Genomic DNA, 24,666 nt, shown 5'->3' with positions numbered 1-24,666 from the left:
ATGACTCCAAGATCCTTTTCTGCCTCTGCACTGACAAGAAGCGAGTTCCCCAGCCTGTAGGTATGCTGCTGGTTCTTTCTCCCTAGGTGCAGTACCTTGCACTTGTCAGTATTGAATCCCATCTTATTCTTATCCGTGCACCCCTGCAACCTGTCCGGATCCAGTTGCAGCCTGTCCCTCCCTTCTAGCATGCCCTCTTCTCCCTACATCTTGGTGTCATCCACAAATTTGAACAAGGTGCTTTTTACCCCCTCCTCCAAGTCGCTGATGAAAATGTTGAACAGCGTGGGCCTGAGGACTGAGCCCTGCGGGACCCAACTGCCCACATCCCTCCAGGTTGAAAATGACCCATCCACCACCACTCTGGGTGGGGCCCTCCAGCCAATTGGTGACCCATCTGACTCTGTAGGCATTGACATCACGATCTAATTTTTTAACGAGACAGTGTCAAAGGCCTTCCTAAAATCCAGAAAGACTTCCTTCACCGTGACGCTATCTCAACTCTGACACACGTTCATGTTACTAGATATTCAGAAGTGGGGGCCCCAGCATGGTATGCCCTGGTTTCCCCCCCCTCAGAAATGGATGATTTGTTCCTATGTCATTGTGGAAGTTAGAATCCCTGTTTTCTGCAAATCCATTCCTAGCTTCTGATGAAACAAGCTGTTGCTTATGAAAGCTTTAGGCCTCTCTCAAACAGTCTGTGGTGCCACCCTGCTCTGCCTGCAGGTAGAAGGTGTAAGACTTGTTGCAGCTTGGCAGTTTTCAATACAGCTCCCTACAAACAGAGGGCATCAAAGGCTTGTGACTGAGTCTCTTTGGGATATGGTGCAGAAAACCTGCATGCACCGTGCTTCTGGTCCTATTTAGGAAGGACTTCCCATTGGGCGGTACTGCTGGCTTCTTAGGATTGATGAGCAGCAATGTAGCCAGCCTGCTAGGTTAGCCTCTGGTATCTTGAAGGTTTTTGCCTGAATTACCTGCAGCTCTGGGACTTGTGGTGGCAGACCCTAGAGAAAGGGGTTGCATGAAAGCTATAATGGCTCTAGGCTAACTGGAAAGCATCTTATTTCCCTGTTCTGAAATCTTACTCTTACGCTGGGCAGGGGTAGGGGAGGGATGCACTTTGCATTGCTGGGAAACCTGAAACCCCATGCTATTGAACTGCTCTGCACTAGCCGAGTGCTAGATGAGAAGTGTCTCCTGTCCCCCCGTTTCCACCCTGGACTTGGTTCTATGCTGGGGTGAAGGGTTCCAAACTACCAGTCGGCTCCTGGGGTTTACATGTCTCTCAAATTTCAGATAACTAGGCCTTTGAGGAAGGGCTAATTGGGTTTCCTGGGCCTCTTCTGCACAAGGAAGGTAAGTGTTTTACAGAACCCCAGCTGAATCCTACCCATCATTAAATAGCTTTTCCAGTTGCCTAGGCTGCCTTCACATCTTAAAAATCTACTTGTTTCTTTTCTCCTGCTTCAGGAAGAGGCAGCTTCTCCAGGTACAGCTACTTGTGTGTGTAGTTGGCTCTGGTTCTCTCAAGTGTAATGGAAGAAGGCTGCCCAGGCTTGTGGGAAGAGAAGTGGCTTCCATGCTTGCTCTGTGACCATAAGGAAGTTCCTGCATCTGCTTCCCTTCCAGATTGTACACCCTTTTGGGCAAGGGACTGTTGCATTAGGTGTTCATGTGATACAGGGCAGGCTAGGACTCTGATCTTGGCCCTGAGTCACTTAGAGGGGGGTGATTTAATTGCTCCTTTACCAGTTCTTTATTTTTCCTTTGTATTTGTGGGGGAAGAACAGGAATTGCTGAAGGTTTAAAATTTCCCTAATCTGAGGGCATCTGTCAATATTTACCTTTGCTACAATGTGCTGGTTTGTTGAGGTACCTTATAGTCCGAAGCTTTCTTTAATTGTACACCAGCCCCTCCTGCCACACACCCTTCCATCAGCCTTGAGCATGGGGGGGGGGCTTGTTTTTTAAAAGGGCAAATCTTTGCATGCTTATTTATTGAAAAAGCCTAGTTCACAGGACTAGTCACTGTGCCCCTCCCTGTAGCCCTAATTTAGATGGTGGCTGTGTTGGCTTTGTTACTTCAGGCATAGAGGTGTGCTCTATTTTGACTTTAAGACTATTGACTTAGGTTATGATTAGTAGGGGTAAGCCATGGATCCATCTAGCTCTCAGCATATGACAGCTATGGCCTAGCATGGGTGCAACTACTGTAGGTTCCTGCGAGGTATCTACTAGAGCCGTGGTTTTCAACCTGTGGTCTGCAGACCTGTGGGGATCCATAGACTGTCTGAGGGGTCCATGAAAGATGACTACGATCAATCAAAAATATGTCAATACCCATGCTTACAATTCAAAGGGGTCTGCACTGCCATTTGAAATTTTGTAGGCCTCTATGACTGAAAAAAGGTTGAAAACCACTGTTTTAGAGTCTGGCCTGTTAAATGATTACCTGAAGATATAATTGCAGAAGCTCTTTTTCACTCCTGCCCCTTCCCTGTCCTGCCCTCTGCAATATTTTCCTCATCTTGTAGCACAGGGAGTGGTCAGTGTTGCTTGGCTTGGTATTGATCAGAGTGAGGTGTCTAATGGGGCTGGCTGGGAGGAAGCCCCAAGGTTTTGGCAACCCAGAGTCCTAAAATTAGCTCCTCATGTACCTGTTAAGACCTTGCTTGGTCACAGAGGTGATTCAGGAATCACTTCCTGACACACCACTCTAGAGCTATGACTAACATTTCTCTGGGATGCACCTCACCCACACCTGCCCTGGTGCAGGAAGTCATGCTTCTGCTCCAGGGTGAATCGCACGGCAATGAAAGCCACGGAAAGGGAGAGAATTCACCTTCGTGCCTGGACACGTCTTCTCTCACTTGCATCCCCACCTAGACCGGGCACAGGTGGTGTGTGGCTCTGGCAGCCAGGCCTGGGGAAGGCTTTGCAGGAGCTAGCATAGCTGGTGCCCGTTCCTGGCACCTTGCCTCTGCCCTGTGTGGCCTCACAGTGGCTCCCTACAGCTCCAAAATTTGGGCAGTGGGGGAGTCATGTGAACTGGTCCTTGTAATTCGCTCTTGACTGACATCTTCGATGGCGGCTAAAGGTGACTGGAGGCCTCCAAGCTGGGCACAGTAGGGCTTGGTCTGTGGCAAGCACCACAGCTGGCAGGAGCTGGATCGGCACTGCCAGGTGTACAAAAATGATCTTATTTGTACAATAATTTCAACCCTTGTATGATGGTATGTACAATCAATAATAGTAAAAATGTTTAAAATGTACAATAATTTTAAGGCAGTTAATTGATGCAGCATATGCAAAACCCAAGTGACAATCAGGAAGTCTTAAGTGACTGTTGGGTTTGCCATCAGCACTTCCCTATGACTGTTTGTCTCAAAATAAATGCTTCAACTTTGATGATCCAGTCACTCGGTGGCAAAGTATAGCGAGCACTATCAAGTAAACAATAAGACTTATCTGCATACTTTTTCAGTGTATGATAGTTTTGTTTTTAGCAAATATGATAATTTTGAACTTCCAGGATGATAATTTCATAGTTAAGACCTGGCAACATTGAGCTGGATGCTGTGCCCCTGCATCCTCCCTTTGCAGCCCTGTATGAATCCCTCCTCCCCACTACCCTTGGTGACTGCAGGGCCAGCACTCCTGGGCAGGGGCCCACTCAACCCCCCAGTAGCGGGGACCCCGTGGCGCCCCTGCACTGCCCTTCCAAAGGGTGGACAGCGGGCTGCCACTACAACTCCCAGCATGCCCTGGGACCGGGACTCTAACTCCCATCATGCACCGCCGTAGGCACGCTACGCTTCAGGAAAGCTGTCAGGCCTACGCCTCCCGGCATGCATCGCGCCCGTCATCTGGCGGCCCTTGACCCAGGCGGGCATCCCACGGTGTTCTGCGAGGGGGGCGTGAAACGCGCCTCTGATTGGTTGCCGGGGCCCAGGCAGAGGCCGTGAGGCCTTGTTGGCGCGGAGTAACGCCATTGGCGGCCGCGGCGACTGGGGCAGCCAATAGGAGGGCAGCTGGGGCGGGGCCGGTTTGGTGGCGGGAACTCGGAGGCTAAGCGTGATCGCGGCTGAGAAGCCGGAGCCGGGTCCCGAGGGTGAGCGGGGCCGGGCACGGGCACGGGCACGGGCACTGGCACTGCCGACCGGGGTCCCGGCCCCACTCACCTTCCCGTTCCCTCTCAGGTAGGGAGCGAGCGCCATGCCCAGCACCAGGGCCCAGGTTCAGGCCGCCATCAGCTTCCCCAAGAAGAAGCTCGCCCGGACGCCCAGCAAGAGGTTGGGGAGCTGCCGAGCCCCGGAGCCCAGTGGAGCCGCTCCGGGCCCAGCCCCGGCGCTGCCCCTCAGCCCCCGCAAGCGCCTCGGTGAGCACCCGCATCGGGCCCACGTGTCAGAATCGAGCCCCCGTGCGGGGTGATGTGACCCCCGGGGCTGGGGGCAGGAAGTGCCCCAGAGCAGGCAGGACGGGCACCCGGTGGCGGTGGGGGTGGTCTTGGGAGTTTCCTCCAGCCCTGCTCTGCTGGGGCCCTGTGCCCTTTCTGCCCTGCTTGGGCCTGGCTGGAGGCCACAAAGATGCCCAGCGCCTGGTCTGCCCCCAGGCAGTGGTGCATCCTGCTTGGGGGGGAAGTCTTACCTCTGGGCTCCAGAGAAGAAGCCATGTTGCATCACCTGCTTCCTGAGAGGCCCCCTCTTCACAAGGGCCAAACCTCTGGCTTTGGGACCCTGGCTCAGCCCCCTGCTGGGTGCCCCATGACATGGTGCTGTTTGATGGGGCCGGGGCCATCCCTGCATTGGCCATCAGGTTTTGTTGCTTGGGCCCTTAAGGAAGAGCGTGGGGCTCTGAGGCAGACAGGAAAGGAGCAGTCCCATGGAGTCTTACAGAATTATAGCTGGAAGCAACTTCCAGAGGTTGCTTAATCCCACACCCTGCTTGAGGCAGGATCAGCCCTATCCAAACCATCCTGAACGTGACATAAACCTACTGTCAACCCTAATGCAACACAGATCTGGCACCCAAACCTGCTGCGGCAAAGCAGGGGAACCACGGCAGCCAATGTCCTGCTTCTGTGAATTGTTGTCAGTATATGCTCAAGAGAAGCCAGGTAGAGGGCCATGCTCCCCCTTACAGAGAAAGGCAACGCCCCTCCCCCCCAACCATAGGGTAAAATTCCTTCCTGACTCTAAATATGAAGAGGACGGGGCAGAGTCTGAGGAAGGACAGTGGGCACTGCAGTGGCACCACAAAGGCTTCCCGTTTGGAGCTGAGCAGTTTGCTGTGCCACTCGGGACGTTGGCCTTCTGACACCACCCCCCGGAAGAGAAAACACTCCCTTCCCACAGTTGACCAAAAAGAAAGAGCTCTTGGAGCTAGAAGGGAGGAAGGAGAACCTATGGCTTGCCAGGGACCAAGAAAAACTAAGATCTTAAAGTCCGAAGCTTGCCCCTTGTGAAGCTGTGCCAGGGCTGCTTCGGGGGGACTTTGAGGAGGGGGAGACCTAATACAGTCTCTTGGGAGCCCTGAGGCAGAATTTCCTTCTAAAGGGGTGTGCTGCGTGACACTGCCCCCTAGGATGAAGGCAGAGAAGGAGCTGGATGTGAGGGGGATCCCAGGCTCCCAGCCCCACGCTGTAGTCCATGGTTGTTCATGTACAGGATCAAGCCTTACCCTGGTACAATCAAGGGGGTGAAGGTCACCCCCATTTGTGCAGGGGCTGTGATGGCTAAATGCAGGCCTTAGTCTTCTGTGGTGAGTGCCTCACAAGTTGCCATCCTGGGGCTCATCCACACCTCAAATTCTAGTGCCAGCATGGTAGGGCTGGCAGTGGTTTTTTTTCATAGAAACCTAGCTTATTTCACTGGGAGGGTATTGTTTAGGGTCCCTAACTCATGGCCTGCAGGCAACACATCCCCTGTGATGCCTTCCAGTTTGGTTTCTGCCTTAAAGAGATGCTGTTGTCTTGGGTTCAAGCAAAGTCTGATGATGCTTGTAATGCATTTCTTGTGTAATGGCTGGCTGCTAGGCCTGCTGAGGTTGGGAATCCCTGAGGTATTTAACCATCTCAACCCAGCAGCCCTGAATACTAGTATATTTATCCAAATCCAAGATGACTGTGAATTTAAGATGTGGCCCCCCACCCCCCAGTTGTTAGGTTCCTGATGTGGAACACTAAATTTGTTTTAATTTTTCCATGTTGAGAATCTAGTTATTGGAGAGTCATCTTAATTTCACCCCCTGCTCCCCCGCTACAGGGAAAACAGTGGCTGGGGGACAGAGTCTACCTGCCTGTGCCTGTCCTGCTGCCTACCCCTGTGCCTTCTACCCCTGCTACTTGTCCCCCTCTGGTGCCTGTTCCCTTGCTCCCCACCCCTAGCTCCTCCTTACTCTGGTGGGGGCATGGAGCACATAGGCAGGCCAGGCAATAACAGGTGCTCCAGCTCCACCCTCAGTCAGGGCCAGAGCCACAGCAGCTCCCCCTGCCACTCTGCATGCCTCTTCCTCATGCTCCCCTGGCTCTGTGTGCCCTACCTTTGTGCTTCCTTCTGCTCTGTGTATCCCTTTACCTATGCTCCTCCTTATTCTGCACTCCCCTTCCCCAGCGCCCTTTCCCTGAATACCCCCTCACTCCATGTGTCCCTTCCCCTGCACGCACTTCTCCTCTCTCCACACCTTGCACCCTCTGCCTGCTGTGTGAGCTACCCTGGCCCCATCCATAGCTGCAGCAGCTACTTGCTTGGCCCATACTCAAATCTAAGATAAGGGTTCCCCCGTGCTGAATGGGGAAAGAAACCTCATCTTAGATTCAAGTAAATATGGCAGTTGTGTCTAAATACTTGATTCTGATTTTTTTTGGTGATGGTGGCAGCCTATGAAATGTGAACTGGTATAACCCATGCAGCAGTATCTCAAATCTGCAAACAGCCTGAGCCAATGCCTCTGAGAGTGGTGAACTCCCTCCTCTGCTTATCTAACTGCCAAAGTTGCTCTAGTCCTTAATAGTACTCACTAGTCCTGATCTTTCCTTTAGTCTCTTGTTAGTGGGATTGCTTTAGTGTAGGGGTGGCCAACCTGTGGGACTTGTGCCACAAGTAATGGGCACATGCCAGATCTGGGAGAAGACAGCACAGCGGCATATAGGGCAGGGAGCACAGGGAAGGAAGCAGAAAACAGAGCAGCAGATTGGGTAAGGAATGTAGGGCAGAAAAAAGCAGCAGATTGGATGGGGAAAGGGGATCAGAGGGACACTCATGGAGGATGTGGGGCTAACTTGTGGCGTGGCATGCCTGCCAGACAGGTTGGCCTCACTGTTTTAGTGGATGGAATGGGGGGTTTGAGTGCAGCTAGAGCTGGGGTGGGCAAACTACAGCCCACAGGCTGCATCCAACCCGCCAGGAATTTCATGTGCCCCATGGGTGGGTGGTCACCAACTAATTGTATCTGGCCAAGCCTGCAGCTGCCCCTGCTGTGCTCTGCATGGGGCCGAGCTTTGCCCACTCCCACCAGGACAGTGTGTGCGGGAGGGCCCTGGCCAGCACATGACTTCTGGGCAAAGCTGTTGCTACTGCAGCCACCCAGGGAACTATTCAGCTCCCCACCAGCCTCCAGCAGCTCCTCCTCATGTCCCTGCTGCAGCAATCCAGGCAGCAGGTAGGGAACCAGTAGGGGGGTGGGAGGTGGGGTGGGGGGCAGGATTTCCAAGAAGTGCTTCTGGGGCAAGGGAAGGGATATCCAGTGGCAAAGGTCAGGTGCGACCCTCTCCTGTTCTCGAGAGCCTGCCATGTAAGCTCATCCCATGGCAAGGTATCCAGCTGGCAGGTCTTCCTGTAGCTGTTCCTCTCCCTCTGTGCTGCAGCTGCCTACTGAGCTCCGCATTTTTCTGCCATGCAGGCGACGACAACCTGTGCAACATTGTCCAATTGGCACCCTGCTCCCCAACGAAGCAGAGCAAGAAAGAAAATGGACCCCTACCTGTCTCCCACAAGGGACGGCGCTTGTTCTTTGGTGAGCAGCTGATGGCAAGATCTCCTGACAAGAGAAGCAATTTGGTTCTGTCCCCGATTCGCAAGGGGCAGGAGACCCCACGGAGCTCTGAGCGCTCTCCAGAGAAAGAAGTTGTGTGCACACGTCTGTTCAAACAGGAAGGTAGGTGCTACTGCAGTTGGGCTGGAGAGAAGGGCCCAGGGCAGCTCCTGCACCTCCTCTTACGTGTGGGTCTCTGTCTTTAGGTAGTTGTTACCAGCAGGTGAAACGTGTCCTGCACACAGCTGTCCCTGATCGGCTCCATGCCAGGGAGAAAGAGACAGACTTCATCAAGCAGTTCCTGAAAGAACATGTCTGTGGGGAGAAACCCGGCAGCCTCTACATCTCTGGTGCCCCTGGTACTGGGAAAACTGCTTGCCTGAGCAAAATCCTGCAAGACTTCAAGGTACAGCCACATCTCCACTTCAGGCGTTGGACTCAAAGGCTTTGTAACTGACACATTTGTCTTTGCTGTAGCTAAACCTGGAACAAACCTGCCTATTGGAGGCCCAGTGTTCTCCACTCGCTTTGACAAGCCAAATCTCAGTGCTGTGAAATCTCTTTTGGGCAATCTTATGTCAGGAGGGAATTTTTCTTGGAAGTTGGAGGTTAGGTCTCAAATGTGGTTGGGGGCAGACAGGGAAGAGAGGAAATGGTGAAGAAGTCTCACTTTCCTTTGACTGTACCTCAAGGCTACTTCTGCAGTTTGTTGCAGCTCAAACACTTGGCCCCAGTGATTAGTTAGCAATGATTTTTGCACATGAGGTGTGTCTGTGTGCAGAGCAAGTTGCTTTTACTGGGGTCCCTGTCTTTTGGGGCTTTGATTCAGGTAAATAAATGCCTTGTAAATGGTGGAATGCAGAGCTGTCCCTAGGGGTGTGGAGGGGGTGGCGGTGGTGAGTGTCCCAAACTGGCAGCGCCAGTGGCTCTCAGTAGCGGCGGTGTGTGGCGGCCATGGTGGGGCCTATACGGCACTGAATGCTGTGGGGCCCCCCAAAGTGTGGGCCTGTGTGGTCACCCCAATTCACACCCCCCTAGGGACAGCTCTGGTGGAAAGAGGGAAATGGAGCAGGTGGCTCATTGAAGTGTGGAGTCTGAGGAAGAGGCTGTGAGAAACAGTGGGAGGAAAGGGACACTGGGATGCAGCTGTGGGGAGTTTGAATCTGCCATGATGCTGCAGGGATTCCTGGAAGTGGGGAGAGGGGGGTCATTGCTAGCAGGTCTTCAATGTGGACTAAACTCATGAAGCATAGGTCTGCTGGTCTGCTCTATCATGAGGATGGGTAAGGTGGGATCTGAGTCATACCATGTCCGACGCATGGCTTTGTGTCCCTTTGGCAGGGCAAGCTCACGGGGAGCAAAACCATTGTGCTCAACTGCATGTCCCTCAGTAGCTCCCAGGCTGTGTTCCCAGCAATAGCGGAGCAGATGGGTCTGCAGGCGGTAGCCAAGCTAGCCGGGAAAGAGATCACGAGGAAGCTGGAGAAGCAGCTGACAGCAAAGGGGGCACCTATGATGTGAGTACCTGCCCCAGGTACATGCTCTGGATATCTTCCTGTTGTGCCCAGGGCAGCTTTTTATGTCTAGAGGCTGAGCAAAAGCAGCCCATACGGTAGCAATGTTCTCAGGCAAGGGCAACTGATTAACAAATTAAGTCAGTGCTGATCTTTTCCCCACTAGATGGGAGAATAGGTCAGCAGCATTTTCCCTGGCTCATATTTTGCTACCAAGCTTGTGCCTTGCCAGGCTCAGCTGAGGCAGCTGAGTCTCTAGGGCTTCTGAGTAAAGCATTGCTGCTCACTGGAGCTTTTCTCCTCCCTCTGCATAGCTTGCTGGTGCTTGACGAGCTGGACCAGCTGGATAGCAAAAGGCAGGACGTGCTCTACACAGTGTTTGAATGGCCTTGGCTTGCCAACTCCAGGCTTGTCCTCATTGGTAAGTGTCCTAGAGAGAGACACCAGTGCCACATCCTGCCTCAACCAATCTGAGCCTGCAGGAGCCCTAAGGAGATGGTGCTTTTCCAGCCTCCTGCAGAGGCTACCTGGGAGTCCTCTCTGCTTGGAGGAGGGAGAACATCTATGAAGCTGGCTCTTGGCTGCAGCGATTCTATTCCTGCTACTGTAGTGCCTGCTGATGGTTGCTTTAAAAAATAAAGCATCATCAGAAGCTCTTAATCTCCCAACCCACCTTTTAGAGGGTCATCCCCATGCCCTGCTAGCCCAGGTTTCTTTCTTAAGGCTGCCATTACCAGCTCCCTCACTGGATTTTGCAGGAGTGGCCAATGCCCTGGATCTCACTGACCGCATGCTGACTAGGCTGCAGGCCCGGCCCAAGTGCAAGCCCCAGCTGCTGAACTTTCCCCCTTACACAAAGGACGAGATCACTTCCATCCTGCAGGAGCGGCTGAAGCAGGTGAGCATGCAGGGCCTATGTGGTCTTTCTTCCTTTTGGAGAAGAAGCTTACTGACATCTACAGCTTCCTCAGCCTTTGAACCAGTCTCCATTGAGACCTGGAACCTGGTGAGCTTGCTGCTGGGCCTGGTAACCTGGAGACCAAAGACTCTTCTGCAGTGTTGGTTTCCAAGAGGGATGGCTTGGCCCCCATCTCTGAGCTTGTTGCTTCTCAGTTGATGGATAAGAAGGGGCAGCAGGGTGGCTTTTTCTGCTACCAGGTTACTCAGTGACAGACTCCAATCTCATCCCAAGCCCTTGGTTTCTGGTCCTAGTGTACAGATGCCACAGTCTGGCAGAGGACAGGGCTCATGCAGTTGGGATGTTGAGGGCAGCAAATTCTTCCTTTTCCCTGATCCCAGCAGCTGATCTTGGCTGCAGTGAGGTAAATGATACGCTCTCTTCCCAAGCCAAATGGTGACAGGCCTTCCCAGCTGCTGTGGAGCATGGAGGAGACAGTCCACATACGTCCCAGCCAGATGGGTTATTTTCTCACTGAACATCGAGAAGTCGGTGATCTGAGACCATCTGTGGCTTGTGCAGCAGAGACCTCTCCTGTAACCCTTGTATGCTCTGTCTTCTTGGCAGGTGCCTGGTGCCCAGGTATTGGACAGTGCTGCCATCCAGTTCTGCGCGCGTAAAGTCTCTGCGGTCTCTGGAGATGCCCGGAAAGCACTGGATGTCTGCAGGTGAATGAACCCCTTTGCCCTTCTGCCTCCAAAACTGGGGATATGTAGTTCAAGAGAGTGAGACTTAAGGCTGCGTTATGTCCCCTGCTTTTCTGCCAGGGAAAAGGAGGGGGGGTGCTTGCATCTCTACAGGAGCCCTGCCTCCTGACCACGCTAATGTCTGAGACTTTCGCGGTCCATTACCTATGGAGGGTGAGACAAATGGGTTGCTGCCAGCCCCTCCCGCTGTGACTATAGATTGGTTAATTACATTTGTATTGCAAAAAGGCCCCATTAGCAGCTCTCAAGCAGGCTTCTTTATGGAGCTGAACAGTCTTGCTTTTCAGAGTTTCATTCTCCCCCATCTCCTCCTTTTTGGCCTGTTTCTTCTTCCAGGTTTGTTACAGGAAGGGTGACTCCATCCCCAGTTAGGAATCCTCCCTTTTCTAGGTGACCCCTCTGCAGGGAGGTGGAATGCCAGGAGAGTTTACTCCAAAAGGTCTTTGTTGTTTAAGGCTTCCCCACTGGCCCTGCATGAGGTGGGGATGGGGCAGAGAGGATGTCCATTTGATGTAAAGGGGCTTTGGCCATTAGATTTCACCTGGAATTCAAGGTGGTGGAAACCCTGGATAGGAGGCGAATGCTGTGAGTACTGTTGGGGGAAAAGGGGGCAGCTCCCCAGTTTCTCGGAGATGGAGCTCTTCCCCTGCAACACCTTTCCCCTATGTCTGGCCCCATCCTGCAGTAGTTTTTCCTGGTTCCAGCTCCTACCCGCTGTGAAGCTCTTTCCTAGGCTGCTCCCCTCCCAACCTCGATCCCATGCTGTTCCCACAGTAACTGGAGCGCTTAGCCTCGTTAGGGCTATGTTTTAAAGAGACGCAAACGAGCTGCTTCTAATGGGCCGTGCATACCGCTTGCACCTCACGGAGCCTCCGTTCACACTGTTTTATGCCTCCTTTCCCCGAGCACAGACCTTGTCATTAGATAGTTGTGAGTCTGTGGCCCCTAGAGAGCTCTGAGGTGTTGTCCCAGCCTTCCCGGTAGGAAGGGGGTTAGCATGTCAAGTGACTGCAGTTGAATATACACTGAGGGTGCAGGGGGCAGCAATCCCATGGGGCCTTTGACAAAGCTATAGCTAGCAACAAGCATCCCTGCATGAAGGCAGACAGATGCCTCTCTGTTGTGAAGTGAATACTTGGCAGTGTCTGTAATCAGTATGCTCTTCTGGCTGGAGGAAAGCCTGAAGTGGGGATTGCCATTCAGTATAGCAAGGGGCTGCCTGTGTAGGTGTGCATAGCAGGTGGGGATGGCTGTGGGGGACAGATTGGGTAGGTTTTGGGTTCTTACGGGTTGCAACGAGGACTTGATCTTGCAACGTGAACAAAACTTGCTTGGTCTGAGCTGCTCCATTTCATTGCAGATTGGGGGGTGGTGGGACAGGGGACACTCTCACTTCCTTCCCCTTGCTCTGAAATGATTTGTCTAACTCTCTGTGTTGTAGGCGAGCCATTGAGATTGTGGAGGTGGATGTGAGAAGCCAAACTGTCCTCAAACCTCTGCCTGGCTGTAAGTAGCTGTTGCCTGCCTGAATCAGGAAGCGCTGCTCTCAGCTCTTTTGTCGCTCTCCTCGACCTTAATTGTAGCCTTCCTCACCAGTGGCCTATTTTGTGCCTTACTGGAATGGAACTCCCTGGGGATGTGCACAAATGGCTGGCATGCGGCAAGCTTCCCTTCAGTTTTCTGGGAGGAGGATGCCCTGGATGTGAAGGTCACACCTGCTCTTGTCTCTGGGGCTGCCTTTTAACTATGATGCAAGTACTTAGGCGTAGGTGCAAAATACCAATGCATGAAGGGAAGGCGTTGGAGGCAGGAGTTCAGCTGAGGACGCCGGCCAGTCGGTTGGGCTTCCAAGTGCAAATTCTAACTGGATGATGGTGGGGTGCGAGGGGAAGGAGTAAATGTGGTCCTGTTCCTCACTCTGTGCCCCTGAGGATTTCAGACCTTGCCTCATGTGGGATGTGCCATTCTTAATGTGGGAGCTAAACCCGCTTGTGCCTTGGGGCCTCGGCTGGTTTAGCAGCCCTTGGTGAATATGAACCATCTTTCCTGTGGCCTCAGACCATCCAAATGGGATTGGCTTTGAAAGTCTGCTGTTTCATACTGCTGGCATTCAGTCCAGTGCTGCCCTGCCAGTGAAGCTGGCCCGGATTGCTTTCACTTCCTAGTTCTCATGTGTCAGTCCAGTGGTGGGGGACTTGGGTTTCCATCCCTTTTGGGGAGGGAAGGAAGTTTTTTATCCCCCTCCCACCTACGGCTTCCTAGTAAATTGCCATGTCTTGTCAGGGTTGCCTTTAACTGGTAGCTGTTGCACAGTAGGTTTGGCACTATTCTGTTTGCTGTTCCCATGTCATTGCCTTGCTTGCCTGTTTGAGCTGACCCCAGCACTGTCTGTCCTACAGGCAAATCCCCGACATCTGCCATGGTCTCCCCAGTTTCTAAGAGAGTTGGGCTCCCCCACATCTCTCAGGTGATCTCAGATGTATATGGTGACAGGATGGCCCCCAGAGGTGGGGGAGCCAATGACTCCTTCCCCCTCCAGCAGAAGATCTTGGTCTGCTCCCTGCTGCTGCTAGCCAAGCAGTCCAAAGCCAAGGAGGTGATGCTGGGGAAGGTGAGTTGAGGCACTGGGTGGTCTCTGCTTGTCTCTAACCTAGTTGAGCTGTGAGTTTGGTGTTTGAATCCCTGCGTGTGAATAATACTGAACCCTGTTTAGGCTTGGCCAAGGGCACTATAGGAATTGGGCAGCTGTGTCCTCCCTGGGGATGTGGGGTGGGCCAGCCTTGTGCTGCCCTCAGCAAAGTTCACCAGTGCTGGAGGGGACCTGGGCCTAGCTACTGATCTGAATGATATGTGAGCCCAGAAAGAGCCATCCAAGGCAGGGAAGGCTTCGCTAGACCTTGTCTGATCCTCTTCAGCTCCTGTCTAACATGCTGTCTGTTTCCAATCTCAGCTCCACGAAGCCTACAGCAAAGTTTGCCGGAAGCAGCAGGTAGCAGCTATTGACCAGTCTGAATGCATCTCTCTTGTTGCTTCCTTGGAATCCAGGGGCATCCTAGGTCTGAAGAAAGCCAAGGAAACTAGGCTGTCAAAGGTACCAGACCTGCCCCCAGAACTGATCGCTGTGATACTTAGGAAGCCCAGAAGGGGAGGTGGGGAGATTAGAAGTGAGAGGGTAAAGGCCCTGGGAGGAGGTTGGGGAGGGGTCATGAGTGGGGGAAAGGTGGGGCATGTGAAAGACTGCCCTGACCTTTAGACTCTTGCACTTGCATAGTTTTGTCACGGAGATGTGCTAGCTCCTACTGGAAGATGTGCCATTGCAGCCTTGCTCTGAGCAGTGGCCAGACTTAATGAGGCTATGGGGTGCTGGGCTGCACAGGCTGGTGTCAGAGCATCATTGGAAGGCTGGCTGGCCAGCACTGGTTCTCTCTGGTGGTGCAGTTCTTATGTGTATGTTGCTACTTGAAAGAACCCTTTCCTGCTAGTGGAGGTTGATGTGATGAGTTGGTTGGGCTATGTCTGCTAGGTACCTTTGGAAGGCAGCTGTTTATAGTAAGGAACTTTGTCTCTTCTCCAGGTTTTCCTGAAGATAGAGGAGAGAGATGTGGAACGTGCCCTTACAGATGGAATCTTAGTTGGAAACATCCTGGCTGGGGGGTTACTATAAACTCCTCTGCCTTTGCACCTCTTGGGAATGGAGAGCCGGGGTGTGGGGAGGATGACACTGATCTTGGACAAGTGCCATTATCCCCAGTCAAGACTTTTGCTGAAGCTGCCCAGGACTGTGACAGAGGAGTCTTTTAATAGATGAATGTGACTGCAGCATCTTGTCATAAAGCTGCACCCATGGTTTTAAATGTGCCACTGGCTGGGGGGGATGATGTCCCAGGTGAGCAGAAATGCAGCGCTGTTCCTAGTGAACCAGAAAATGGATTTAGAAACTAGCTCCAGGACCCCTCTGGAGCCTTGTGGATGGCTCCATCTCTTTTCTGTATCCAGGATATTTTTCTGACCTTGTGATGTTCCTTCCCCCAGAAGCAGCACGTGTGTTGGGGCCCATCACGTTGCCTTTGCTGAGCAGCCAGAGATCAAAGGGGGAGGATGGTGTCATTCAGACAGCCAGAGCCTGTTCAGAGAAATGAAACCATTAACAACGCAAGAGGCTGCAGGAGGAAATGAGATGGCAGGCGCTTCATTCCCAACCCCAGGCTCCTTTTGAAGTCTGACTAGTTCCACATAGCAGATGTCACTCTTAGTAAAGCTCAATGTCTCTGGGGCTCAATCGGGACTTAGTATGAAACCCTGAGGACTACGTGTATCTCCAGTTTTGTGAGCTGTGGACGTGTGTTTCTAACTTGTTCATAGTGTGACAGGCAGTTGCACTAAGCTCTTTGCAAGAGCAGTGGTTTCTTCTCATCCCTGTGCTCTCAAATTGAATGTATAGTCTGCCCTCCAGTACCTCCCCACCTACGTCCATGCCTCAAATCACAGATCCTTGATCGGACTCTACTTAAGTTTTTTGAATGTAGTGCTACTCATCCTTTTATGACCCCTGAGGAGCCAGTGACCCAGTTCCAGTCTGATGGCTTGCATTTCCCTCTTGGCAGCAGGGGGCGGCCTTGTAACGCAGACAGGCTCTGCTGCCCTCCCAGAAAGTTTGCAAAGTTTTGAGGAAGATGTGATGCATGTGCAGAGCTGGGGCGATCCTTCTTGTTTTAGAATAAAAAGCCTTTTTTGATTTGGAAATGACTTCCTCCTTACACAAAGCACTGTCATGTTTTCAGTCAGTCTCCTTCACAAGCGTGGAAGCAGTGTCATGTCGTGGCTAGTCTTTGAGACATGTTCTGTGCTGTCTGTTAAAAAATTTCCCCATCCTTGTCCCTGATCTCTGAAGTTAGAGCTGTCCGTGATTGGGCTCCCAATTCTACAGCAAGGTGTTTGCACCTGCTTTGCAGAACAAGGATGCAGTAATGCCCTCATTAAACTCCACTGCGGTGGCAGGCTCCAGCTGTATTTACAGTAGTGGGAAGCTGCTCTTTACTATTTGAATAAATAGGAAATCTAAAAGGAAGAAAAAAATTGTGGGTCTTATCACCATGCAGAGCCCAGCATCCAGCTGCACATGAACTGTGTCATCTCTAAGCTGTCTGAAAGAACACACTACTAAGTTTTCCATAGGTCATGGTAAATAATACGGGCTTTGACCTAAAATTGCTGCTTCCCTGATCGTCTAGGCAGATTTGGCTTAGGCAGATCTCCAAAGAAGCAGCAAGGGGAGGGGGGAAGCCAGGAGTTGTGTCTGAAGGCGAGACCCATGCCAAGGCTGGCTGGAGCCCCACCCCTGCCCCCTGGGGTATCCTGATTCTAAACATATTGCAAAGACAGTGCAGCTTGTCCTGTGAGCTGCTTGGGGCCCCTTGCTGCTTAAGGTGGAGGGGGATGTTCAGGCCTCAAGCTTGGCTGAGGGTTACTGGCCCCTGTCAGGGGATCTGGGATTGCAATTTGCAAAGGGGAACTTGTACTCCTACCCTTTGGCAATCAAGTCCATTTAGGGCCCTGGGTATACAGTTTGCATCACTCTGCCTTTGTCCATTAGCTTCTGTCAGACATGTATGAAGAAGACTGCTGTAAAAGCTGTTTTGCAGATGAGGAAAGGCGCATAAGGCTGGAAGAGACCTCCCTGGGCCCTTGAATCCCATCACATCTGGCCTGGGAGTGCAGAAGTGACTTGACTTGTCCCAAGCAGGAGAGCTGGAAGCAGCCCCAAGAGGCCTGGTTCCCTGTTTTGCCATACTCCCTGCCCATACAGTTGACCTGGGGGACCCCCTGGGATAATACTCAGCCCTTTGCAATTTATGCCCCTGTCTTGCCAATTACACAGCTTGGAAAGTGCTGGTGATCAATGGGTTAAAAGGTGGGTAGTGAAGATGAGCCACCAGCTAATAGGAGCCAGGCTCCAAGCAGAACTGAGAACAGATGGAAGCCTTGATCTGCGTTGCCTTGTGCTGTCGCTGGAGACCTTGGGAGAGATGGTTGTTTCTGCAGTGTGGGCAGCTACTGTCTATATTGGGGCCAAGATCTTTGTGGACTTGCAGAGATGCTGGCTACTGGAATAAGGCTCAGCCTCCACAGTGGTGGCAGAAGAGTAGCCTCTGCCCAGCCCCTTGAGCTGTCTTGCTGTTCTGGCAAGTTGAAAGGTTTCCCTTTTTTCCTGCCCAGGGTCTGGAGAATCACTCTGTATCCTGTCCCACTGCTGAAAGTGGCTGGGTTTTGACACAAGGTGTGTTGCTACACAGTCCAAAATCAGCTTTGTCCTGTTCTTCCCCTGCTGCTTCTGGCCCCTGCAGGACTATGAGGGAATAAGGATTTGTCATGGAAGTCAACTATGTTCCCCAGGCCTGCCTTTTGGCTTCAAGGAGCAGAGATGCCAAGTGAGATGTCTTTATCACATGGTCATGTTCCAGATTGTAAAGATGGGATAGTGCCTGCACGGTGTCTCAGTCTGAGTTGTGCTCATGGAAGTGGTGGTGTGTGGATCACATGCCTCAAAGCACGGTTAGAGCTAGCAGAGATTTCCTCCCCTGCCAACCCCTTCAAGCAAAGGCCACGATCCACTCGGGAGATGGTAAGCTGCTACACTTGATCTTGGCACTTTTGGGAGATCAGACCTACAGCTCTCAGCTTAGCAGTTACAGTTGCCTCCAGAGTCAACAAGGGGAAGCAGGTGCTTTGAAAAACAGGTTACTTGTGTGGAGGAGGCATCATGCTTACATTAGGTAAAATGTGGCTGTCCAGTCTCTCTCCATCGCCTGAGGAGCAGGTGACCAGCCTGTCATTCTCCTGTTGCTTGCTAACCTGTGCTGCAGGTCACTTGTAGCAGACAACAGGAGCTATGCCAGCCTGGAGCAGCCTGGCTGCGATTCACCTTGCTGACCTGTTAGCTCCTGTCAGATGGAAGACCAGAGACAACATTTCTTTAGGTCTCAACATCTGCCCCTCACTCCCTGCCTTGGCTGTAGGGTGGCAGAGATGGCCCAAAGGGGTTTGAGAGCTGCTTTATGTTTGGCTTTTTGCACTGTTGCTTCTGCCTTGGTGCTGGCTGGTGGGGCTCAGGCTAGAAGGGGCTCACCCCTTTGCCTTGACCCTATCCTCGGGTGGTGGGCAAGTGTTTGCTTTTTACCAGGCAGGCCCTGTCAAAAGTGGAGGGCTGGGGGCTGTTCAGTGTCATGGGCTTCCCTCTATCTTCTGCTTTGCCCCAGCTGATCTAGTGCAGCACCCAGTGAAATACGGGTATCTGAGAGCAATTAGTCTGGCCAGATGCTTGGGCATGGCCCCAGCCAGCCTTGTTTTTTTGGCTTTGGCCTGTGGAACCAGCCCCTCTCCCAGACAATCGGTGGTGGTGGAGCAGGGACTGAGCTTCCACAGTCGGTCGTGCGTGTGTGGGGCCCTCTGCCTGGCTTCACACAGCAGCTGACTGCCTTGGCACTGGGGTGCCCTCTTTTAAAAGCACTAATTGGGTTCTGAATCACACTAGGTGGCTTTGATCTCTCAGCCGGTTCCCACACAGCCTGGAACAGCCTCATCAGCAGTTTCTAATGAGGGGGCCTGGCCAATTCCTCTCCCAACCCCCACCTCCGTGATCCCTCAATCCTTGCCTACTGGGCATCGATGCAGCTGCCTGCCACTGGCTGATCATGAAGCAGCTGGCAGGTAACATCTGTATTTTGGATCCTGTGTGACCTGGGGCAGCCTCTGTGGGCAGGACCAGAGCCTGGGGGTGTTCTGGATGCCAAGGCTGTGCCCCCTGCTGCATGGTCAGCAAAGCAGGTGCCATCTGTGGGCACTGGGACTTGTTATTGCAGCTGCTACTTGAGCCCTGGACCCAAGCTGGTTGCTGGCAGAACCAACTGGCCTTTGCCAGTGGCTGGGCTCCTGCTCATGCCCGTGTAGCTCTTTAACTGGTTCAAGTTATAATTGTTAGAGGTCACACAGGAGATAGGGGCTTAACTCCACTGCCTTGGCTAGATTCCAGTTCGGGACATTTCTGTCCTGATGTCCTGAATTCCACTTCCCCAGTCCCTGGAGCAGATTAGCCTGTGGTGGCGTGCAGCTATTAAGCTCTTGGTTCTGTAACACCTTGGAGGGGGCAACTTTGCACCCTGGGTGTGCATACATCCTGAGGCTGCACAGTTCTCTACTGGGGGGCTCCTGGGAGACGGGTCACTCTTTCTGGCATGGGACAGGCCCATATTGAGCCTCCTGGGGCTGTAGGCCAGGGTGCTCAACTCTTGTGCCATGGGCCAGATCCAGGCTGTGGAGCTGTGTTATCCAGTGGCTCCCCACCAGGTCCAGAATTTTATTTTTTTTTTTGGGGGGGTGGGGGAGCAGTAGCAATTAACACCATCACTGCTCCCCCACAGCCAAACTTCTGATCTCCATGCAGCTAGATTGGCCCTGGCCCTCCATGGCTTGATTGGGCTCTAGCCCCATGCACCTGGATCCAGCCCTGGCTGGGCCAACACTGCATGCCAAATTGGGCCCACAGACCAGATTCAGTCCCCAGACTGACCTGGCACCAGCCCAGCCTGTAGAGTGAAAATATCAGGCACGGCTGACTTGGCCAGATGGAGTTAGTGTAGATCACCTTTCCTTGCCAGCCTTGCTGAACCCAGCTTGAGGCCTCCAGCCCCTTGGTCTCCCATGATTGGAGACCATGGTTCTCCCTACCTCCTATGAAGGGTACCTGTGTGCAGCATCTCTTCACGTTTGTACTTACAGGGACAGTTTGTGATGCAGTTGGGGACCAGCAGCCCAGTAGGGCCCAGTGTAAACCTCCCTGGCTCCAGCTCCCAACCCCAACCTGTAGTATCATGACCTGGGACTTCAGATCCTCTTGGTCTTTTACCTCTTCTAGGTGCTGGTCCCAACAAGGTGGGAAAAAGCTGATAACCAGTGTCCAGGGGCTCTGCCTTTTAAGTATGACGGGGCTTCTCTAGGCAACCAGGAGTTGCTGCTCCCAGCCAGCAGGCTTCTTGCATTTCACTTATTAATGTTTCATCCCAATGAAAAGCAGGACCAAACAACTGCATCTCAAGGGGTGTTTGCAGTTCTAGCTTTGATGCCAGTGGCCACCAGGCCAGGACCTTTTTGAAGTGCTCAAGTCAGTTTGGATGTGTGAGACATGCAGCATGGTGGTAAGGCAGGTGTGTGTGTGGGGTGGCGGGGAGGGGTATGGTTGCTACTGGGAGCCCCTGGGCAGGGGAAGGTGTGTGGGTTTGGGTGCCCTGTCCCCTGCCTGTCCTAGAGCTTTTCCCTTCCAACCCTAACCCAGGCCTGCGGTAGTCAGAGTTCACCGCTGTAGAGATCCCTGAGCTCCAGCTGGGGTGAACTTGGCCCCATTGCTACTGGGTCTTTTGGGGCACCCGGCTTTTGGCTATGGGGGCCTGTCCCTACATTTGCACCCACACTCCACACCCCTGCACTGCTGGGTGAAGCTGAAGATCTCAAGATGCGGCTGCCTGCAGCCAGAGCTGGAGGGTGCTAGGACCTGGTGGAGCTGAATTCCTTTTGCAGGGTAGACAGTGCATAGGCTAACCCAGAAACAGGGGAATCCTAGCTGCTGTTTTCCAAGAGGGCTTTCCCAGCACCAAAGGAGACTCCTGCCACCCAAGCGCTGACCGGGGACCTACGCCAGACCAGGTAAGAGCTCCCCCTCGCTTGGTCCCCACCCAGTGCAAAAGGAGGACAAGCCCCTGGCACTGGGGAAAGCCTGGCAGGGTAGAAAAGCTGCTTTTCCTCTTTGATTTCTTTTTTTTTAGCTCCTCTCCCTTCAGGGTTTTCCCAGGCTGCATCTTGCAAGGAGATGTGACTGGGCAGAGCAGCTTGCTGGGGGCCTCAGAGCCCTAGAAAGTTGCCTGAAGGAGGGGTGTATGGTAAGGCAGTCTCTTTCCCCACTTTAAGGCTAGCTGGAAGGGGGGTTTCTGAGCCCCTTCCCCCCCACACTGAAGGCTGCATTTCTCACTAGGGTGGGGGGCACAGGGCCTGCCTGCTCCTCTCTGCCAACTGCACCCACAGAGCTTTGCAAACTTGAAGACTTTTATAGCAACCCCCTGGGAGGCGAGGTGGTTGCAAGTGGCTCCTCTTTTAAAGTGGGAGGGCCCGGTTCCAGATCAGGGGATACGGCGGTGGACTGATGCTGCTGAGAGGCAGGGGATACGGCTGGTCAGCCTGGACCACTTCTGTACTGGGGCAGTCGCTACCCCCCGCTCACACGGGTAGGGTGCTCTGAGTAACAGCCCTTGGGTGCTTGAAGCCTTTCTCTTTTGGCCTCCCCCAAGCCAGGCACCAGGGCTGCAGGACCCCAGCAAGGTGAGAGAAGAGAAATGAAAAGCAGGGAGGGCTCCCTGGGGCCTGTGATGTCAGAGCTGGCATGCGTGCTCCCTCCAGCTGGGGTTTGCTATGTTTTAACAAGAGGGGCCTGTCATCCCCAGAGGACGCCAGCGAATGAGAATCCCTCCCGTGGCTTTCATTAAAAATGAGCTCGCTGGTTTTTAAATGAGGCAATTGCCTCCAAGTCTTTGATCAGAATTTCACCAGCATCTGGAGTCTTCTCCCCATCCTTGGCAGATCTGCGTTGCAGTGCAGCTACTGAAGCCAGCCTGTGTGCTCCAACCCAGAGCTGGCTGCATTTCAGAGGCCAACAAATCCATTGACCCAGGAGATGCATTTGCAACAAGATCTGGCGAGCTGGAGAGGGGGAAGCATGGATTTGGTTGGGGGGTGAGGGGAGATTTGTGGACAGGGAGGAGTGTGGCTTCTTAATTTGCTGGAAAACGCAGTATTTTGTGAGGAAAATCCTAATGAAATTCCACATCTTCACCCATGAAGTGCCATAGGAGTGTATTGGGAGTGGAAGCCCCTAAGGCCTCGAGGTCAGGAAGTTACATGCTGGTTTGTACGAGCCTCTGTAGAGCTGCCTCTCACATGTGGCTAGGGGTTGCTGAACTGGGGCTTTGGTGGGAGGGCAAGGTAGGTTGGGTTTAACCTGGCAGGAGCTGTACCTCTGCTAGGGCATAGGGCCTCTCCAGTCTGGTATGGATTTCAGGCTAGGTGCTGAGTTTTGAGTGGCCTCTGGCATTTCCAAGGGCTGTTGGTGCAGGTTGTCCAGGTTAGCAGCCTACATGGTCCAGTTTGCAGTGGGGCAGGCGGGATGCCTAGGTTTCAACTCCATCTCCCAGACACTGGTTATACCCCCGGGACAAAGGATGGCTGGCTTTGCCTGCTGGTTTGCAGACCATTTCACCTGGTGCGGGGGGTTTCTGGACTGGAGGTTAGACAATGGCCAGGAAGGGTTGGCAAGCCAGAACCAGCCCTCTCCATGGGGGCCTAGGATCTTGGGGAAATGCTTCTCTGTCCAGGTGCAGCCTGCTCCTGCCACTCGCTCTCTGCTGGCCTTGCTGATTAACCTGCTGGCCCTTTCCTGGCATCCATGGACTTGTGCTGACGGCAGGGCTCAATGTGGAGTGGGTGCTGCGGTATTTGTCTATTCTGTCTGGTGTGGAGCTGGTTCCCCACCTCCCTCCCCTCGCCCTGAGCAGGAGGGGCAGCTGGTTGGGAGTGAGTGAGTCCCTGCTCCAGCTGTGCAGCTGTGTTCCTGTGTGCAGTTGACTGGTACCGGTGCCTGTGCAGTTCAAGCGGTATTGACTTTCTGACAAGCTGCAGTGGGCAAGGCCCATCAGGCTGCATGGGACTGTCTGCGATGGATGGGCATCGTTGCAGGCACCTTGGTCACTGGGCACAGGCAGGGAGGCCTGCTTGTGGTGAGGTCTGGCAGACTGAGAAGGGAGCTGGGGGCGGGGGGTGCAGGTTGGCTTTTCACCCTTGGTCCATCTGACCCGGTTGCTATCTCCAGTGGTCCCAGATCCCAGCACACTCTATAGAGCGAGGGGAAGGTCATTGCCCCCGTTCTACAGCTGGGAAATCTCAGGCGTAGAGCAAGGAGACTGGACGTGTTTCTGCTCACACAGCCAGGTCAGTGGCAGAGCCAGGAGTAGGACCCAAGAGTCCAGACTCTAGCTGTGTCTGAGCGAATCTCCTGACCTCTGCCGTGTGCCCCCCTGCTGGGCTTCACCAGCCACTGGGTGTGTGCTGGGAGGACTCTTCATCCTGGTGTGGTGCTAGGGCTGGGCTGGGCAGCTTCTTGGAGCCAGGTCTGACCTTTGATCTTGTTTCTGCCACCAGCCCTAGGGTGTGGGAAGGGTCGGTAGGGGCCTTTGCAGCACTTCATGCCTGGAGCTGCGGGGATGGCCTTTTCCATCCCTCCCAGGCCTACTGGAGGCTCCAGGGAGAGCAGGATAGGGGAGTGATACTGGGCAACACCTGGGTGTCCCCTTTGTAGCTGGGGAAGTCGGGTCTCTGCATTGCAGCCCCCTTGCTCCTGTGCTATAATTGGTATGTCCCCCTCCTCCCCCATGCAATTAGCTTGTGTCTCTGCCAGTTACTGGAGCGAATGTAGGTCATGCAGATGGGCGAGTCCTGGATTTCCATCAATTAGAGCGTGGGGGGGGGGCAGTGGGGAGAGGGGCTTTAATTGCAGCATCACAGAGGCACTTGCTGTTCCTCAGGGGGCACCTCCCAGCATCTCTTGCCCTCATCCCTGCTGTGGGCACAGCCCAGGGCCTGGGGGGCGGTGTCCTGTCCTGCCCTGTTGCAGGGGAGATGCAGCAGGGTGACTGACTCTGCAGCTTGGTGGGGGGAACATCCTGCCACCCTTCCAGGAATGTTCCCTGTCCCATCAGCATTCAGGGGAGGTGGGGCATGGTGGGGGTGGTGGCTGGTGAGCAGCAGTACCCCTTCGTGAGCAGGGTGGGGGTACTGGGGCAGGGGGAGTGAGGGCAGTGTCCTCTGCAGGTATCAGGAGGGGGTTAGAGCTGAGAGGCAGGATGGGAGAGGTTGTGGGGTCTGCTGGTTGCAGCTGGAGGGGCCGGGAAGAGGACCCCCGGGTTCTAGCCCCAGCTGCAGGAGGGTGGTAGGGTCCACTGGGTTAAGTCTGATGCTAGACCAGGGGTCAGGACTCCCAGGTTCTGTTCCCTGCTCCGCTGCCGGCTCACTACAAGTCCTGGCCCCATCTGTGCCTCAGTTTCCCTTCTGTTCGAAGGGTGGATGATGTCCCATGTTGTTCTGTGTGCGCATTTATGTGAGGCCCCGCTAGGGTCTTGAAGGCACTCCAAGGATGGGACAAACCACAAATTTACCTCCCCCTCCACCCCACCGCAGAACCATCTCTCCCCAATGCAGAGGAGGTGACTATGTTGCCCCTTACTTCTCTGCTGCCCCCCCCACTTCTGCAGTGCTAAGGCTGCTTACAGCTTCAGTACCTGCCCCCTGCTCTGTGCCCACTCTGGCCATCCCCCCTCCTTTCCTCATGAAGCCGTAGCGTAAATCCCATGTTCCT

The 24,666-nt window shown here is 53.6% G+C and overlaps 1 protein-coding gene and 1 long non-coding RNA gene across 2 annotated transcripts in view; both read left to right on the top strand.

Moving 5' to 3' along the window:
• The first annotated feature begins 4,014 nt into the window (after positions 1-4,014).
• CDC6 (cell division cycle 6) lies at positions 4,015-15,960 on the top strand. Its single transcript, XM_019506876.1, has 12 exons — positions 4,015-4,117; positions 4,206-4,384; positions 7,906-8,160; positions 8,244-8,443; positions 9,379-9,554; positions 9,866-9,972; positions 10,310-10,449; positions 11,077-11,177; positions 12,658-12,722; positions 13,616-13,827; positions 14,167-14,307; positions 14,791-15,960. Exons 2-12 carry the CDS (start codon positions 4,222-4,224, stop codon positions 14,878-14,880), a joined length of 1,650 nt encoding a protein of 549 aa, XP_019362421.1. The 5' UTR covers positions 4,015-4,117; positions 4,206-4,221; the 3' UTR covers positions 14,881-15,960.
• Positions 15,961-20,692: 4,732 nt separating this feature from the next.
• LOC109289324 overlaps positions 20,693-24,666 on the top strand; it is a 17,993-nt gene continuing 14,019 nt past the window's right edge. Inside the window, exons 1-2 of the long non-coding RNA XR_002095337.1 lie at positions 20,693-20,912; positions 21,032-21,145. This is a non-coding gene — a long non-coding RNA (uncharacterized LOC109289324). The remainder of the gene's footprint in view (positions 20,913-21,031; positions 21,146-24,666) is intronic.

Source organism: Gavialis gangeticus, unplaced genomic scaffold, assembly GCF_001723915.1.
Source record: "Gavialis gangeticus isolate Ggan-Ray unplaced genomic scaffold, GavGan_comp1, whole genome shotgun sequence".
Taxonomy (NCBI): Eukaryota; Metazoa; Chordata; order Crocodylia; family Gavialidae; genus Gavialis; species Gavialis gangeticus.
This window is presented reverse-complemented; position numbering and strand designations above follow the sequence as displayed.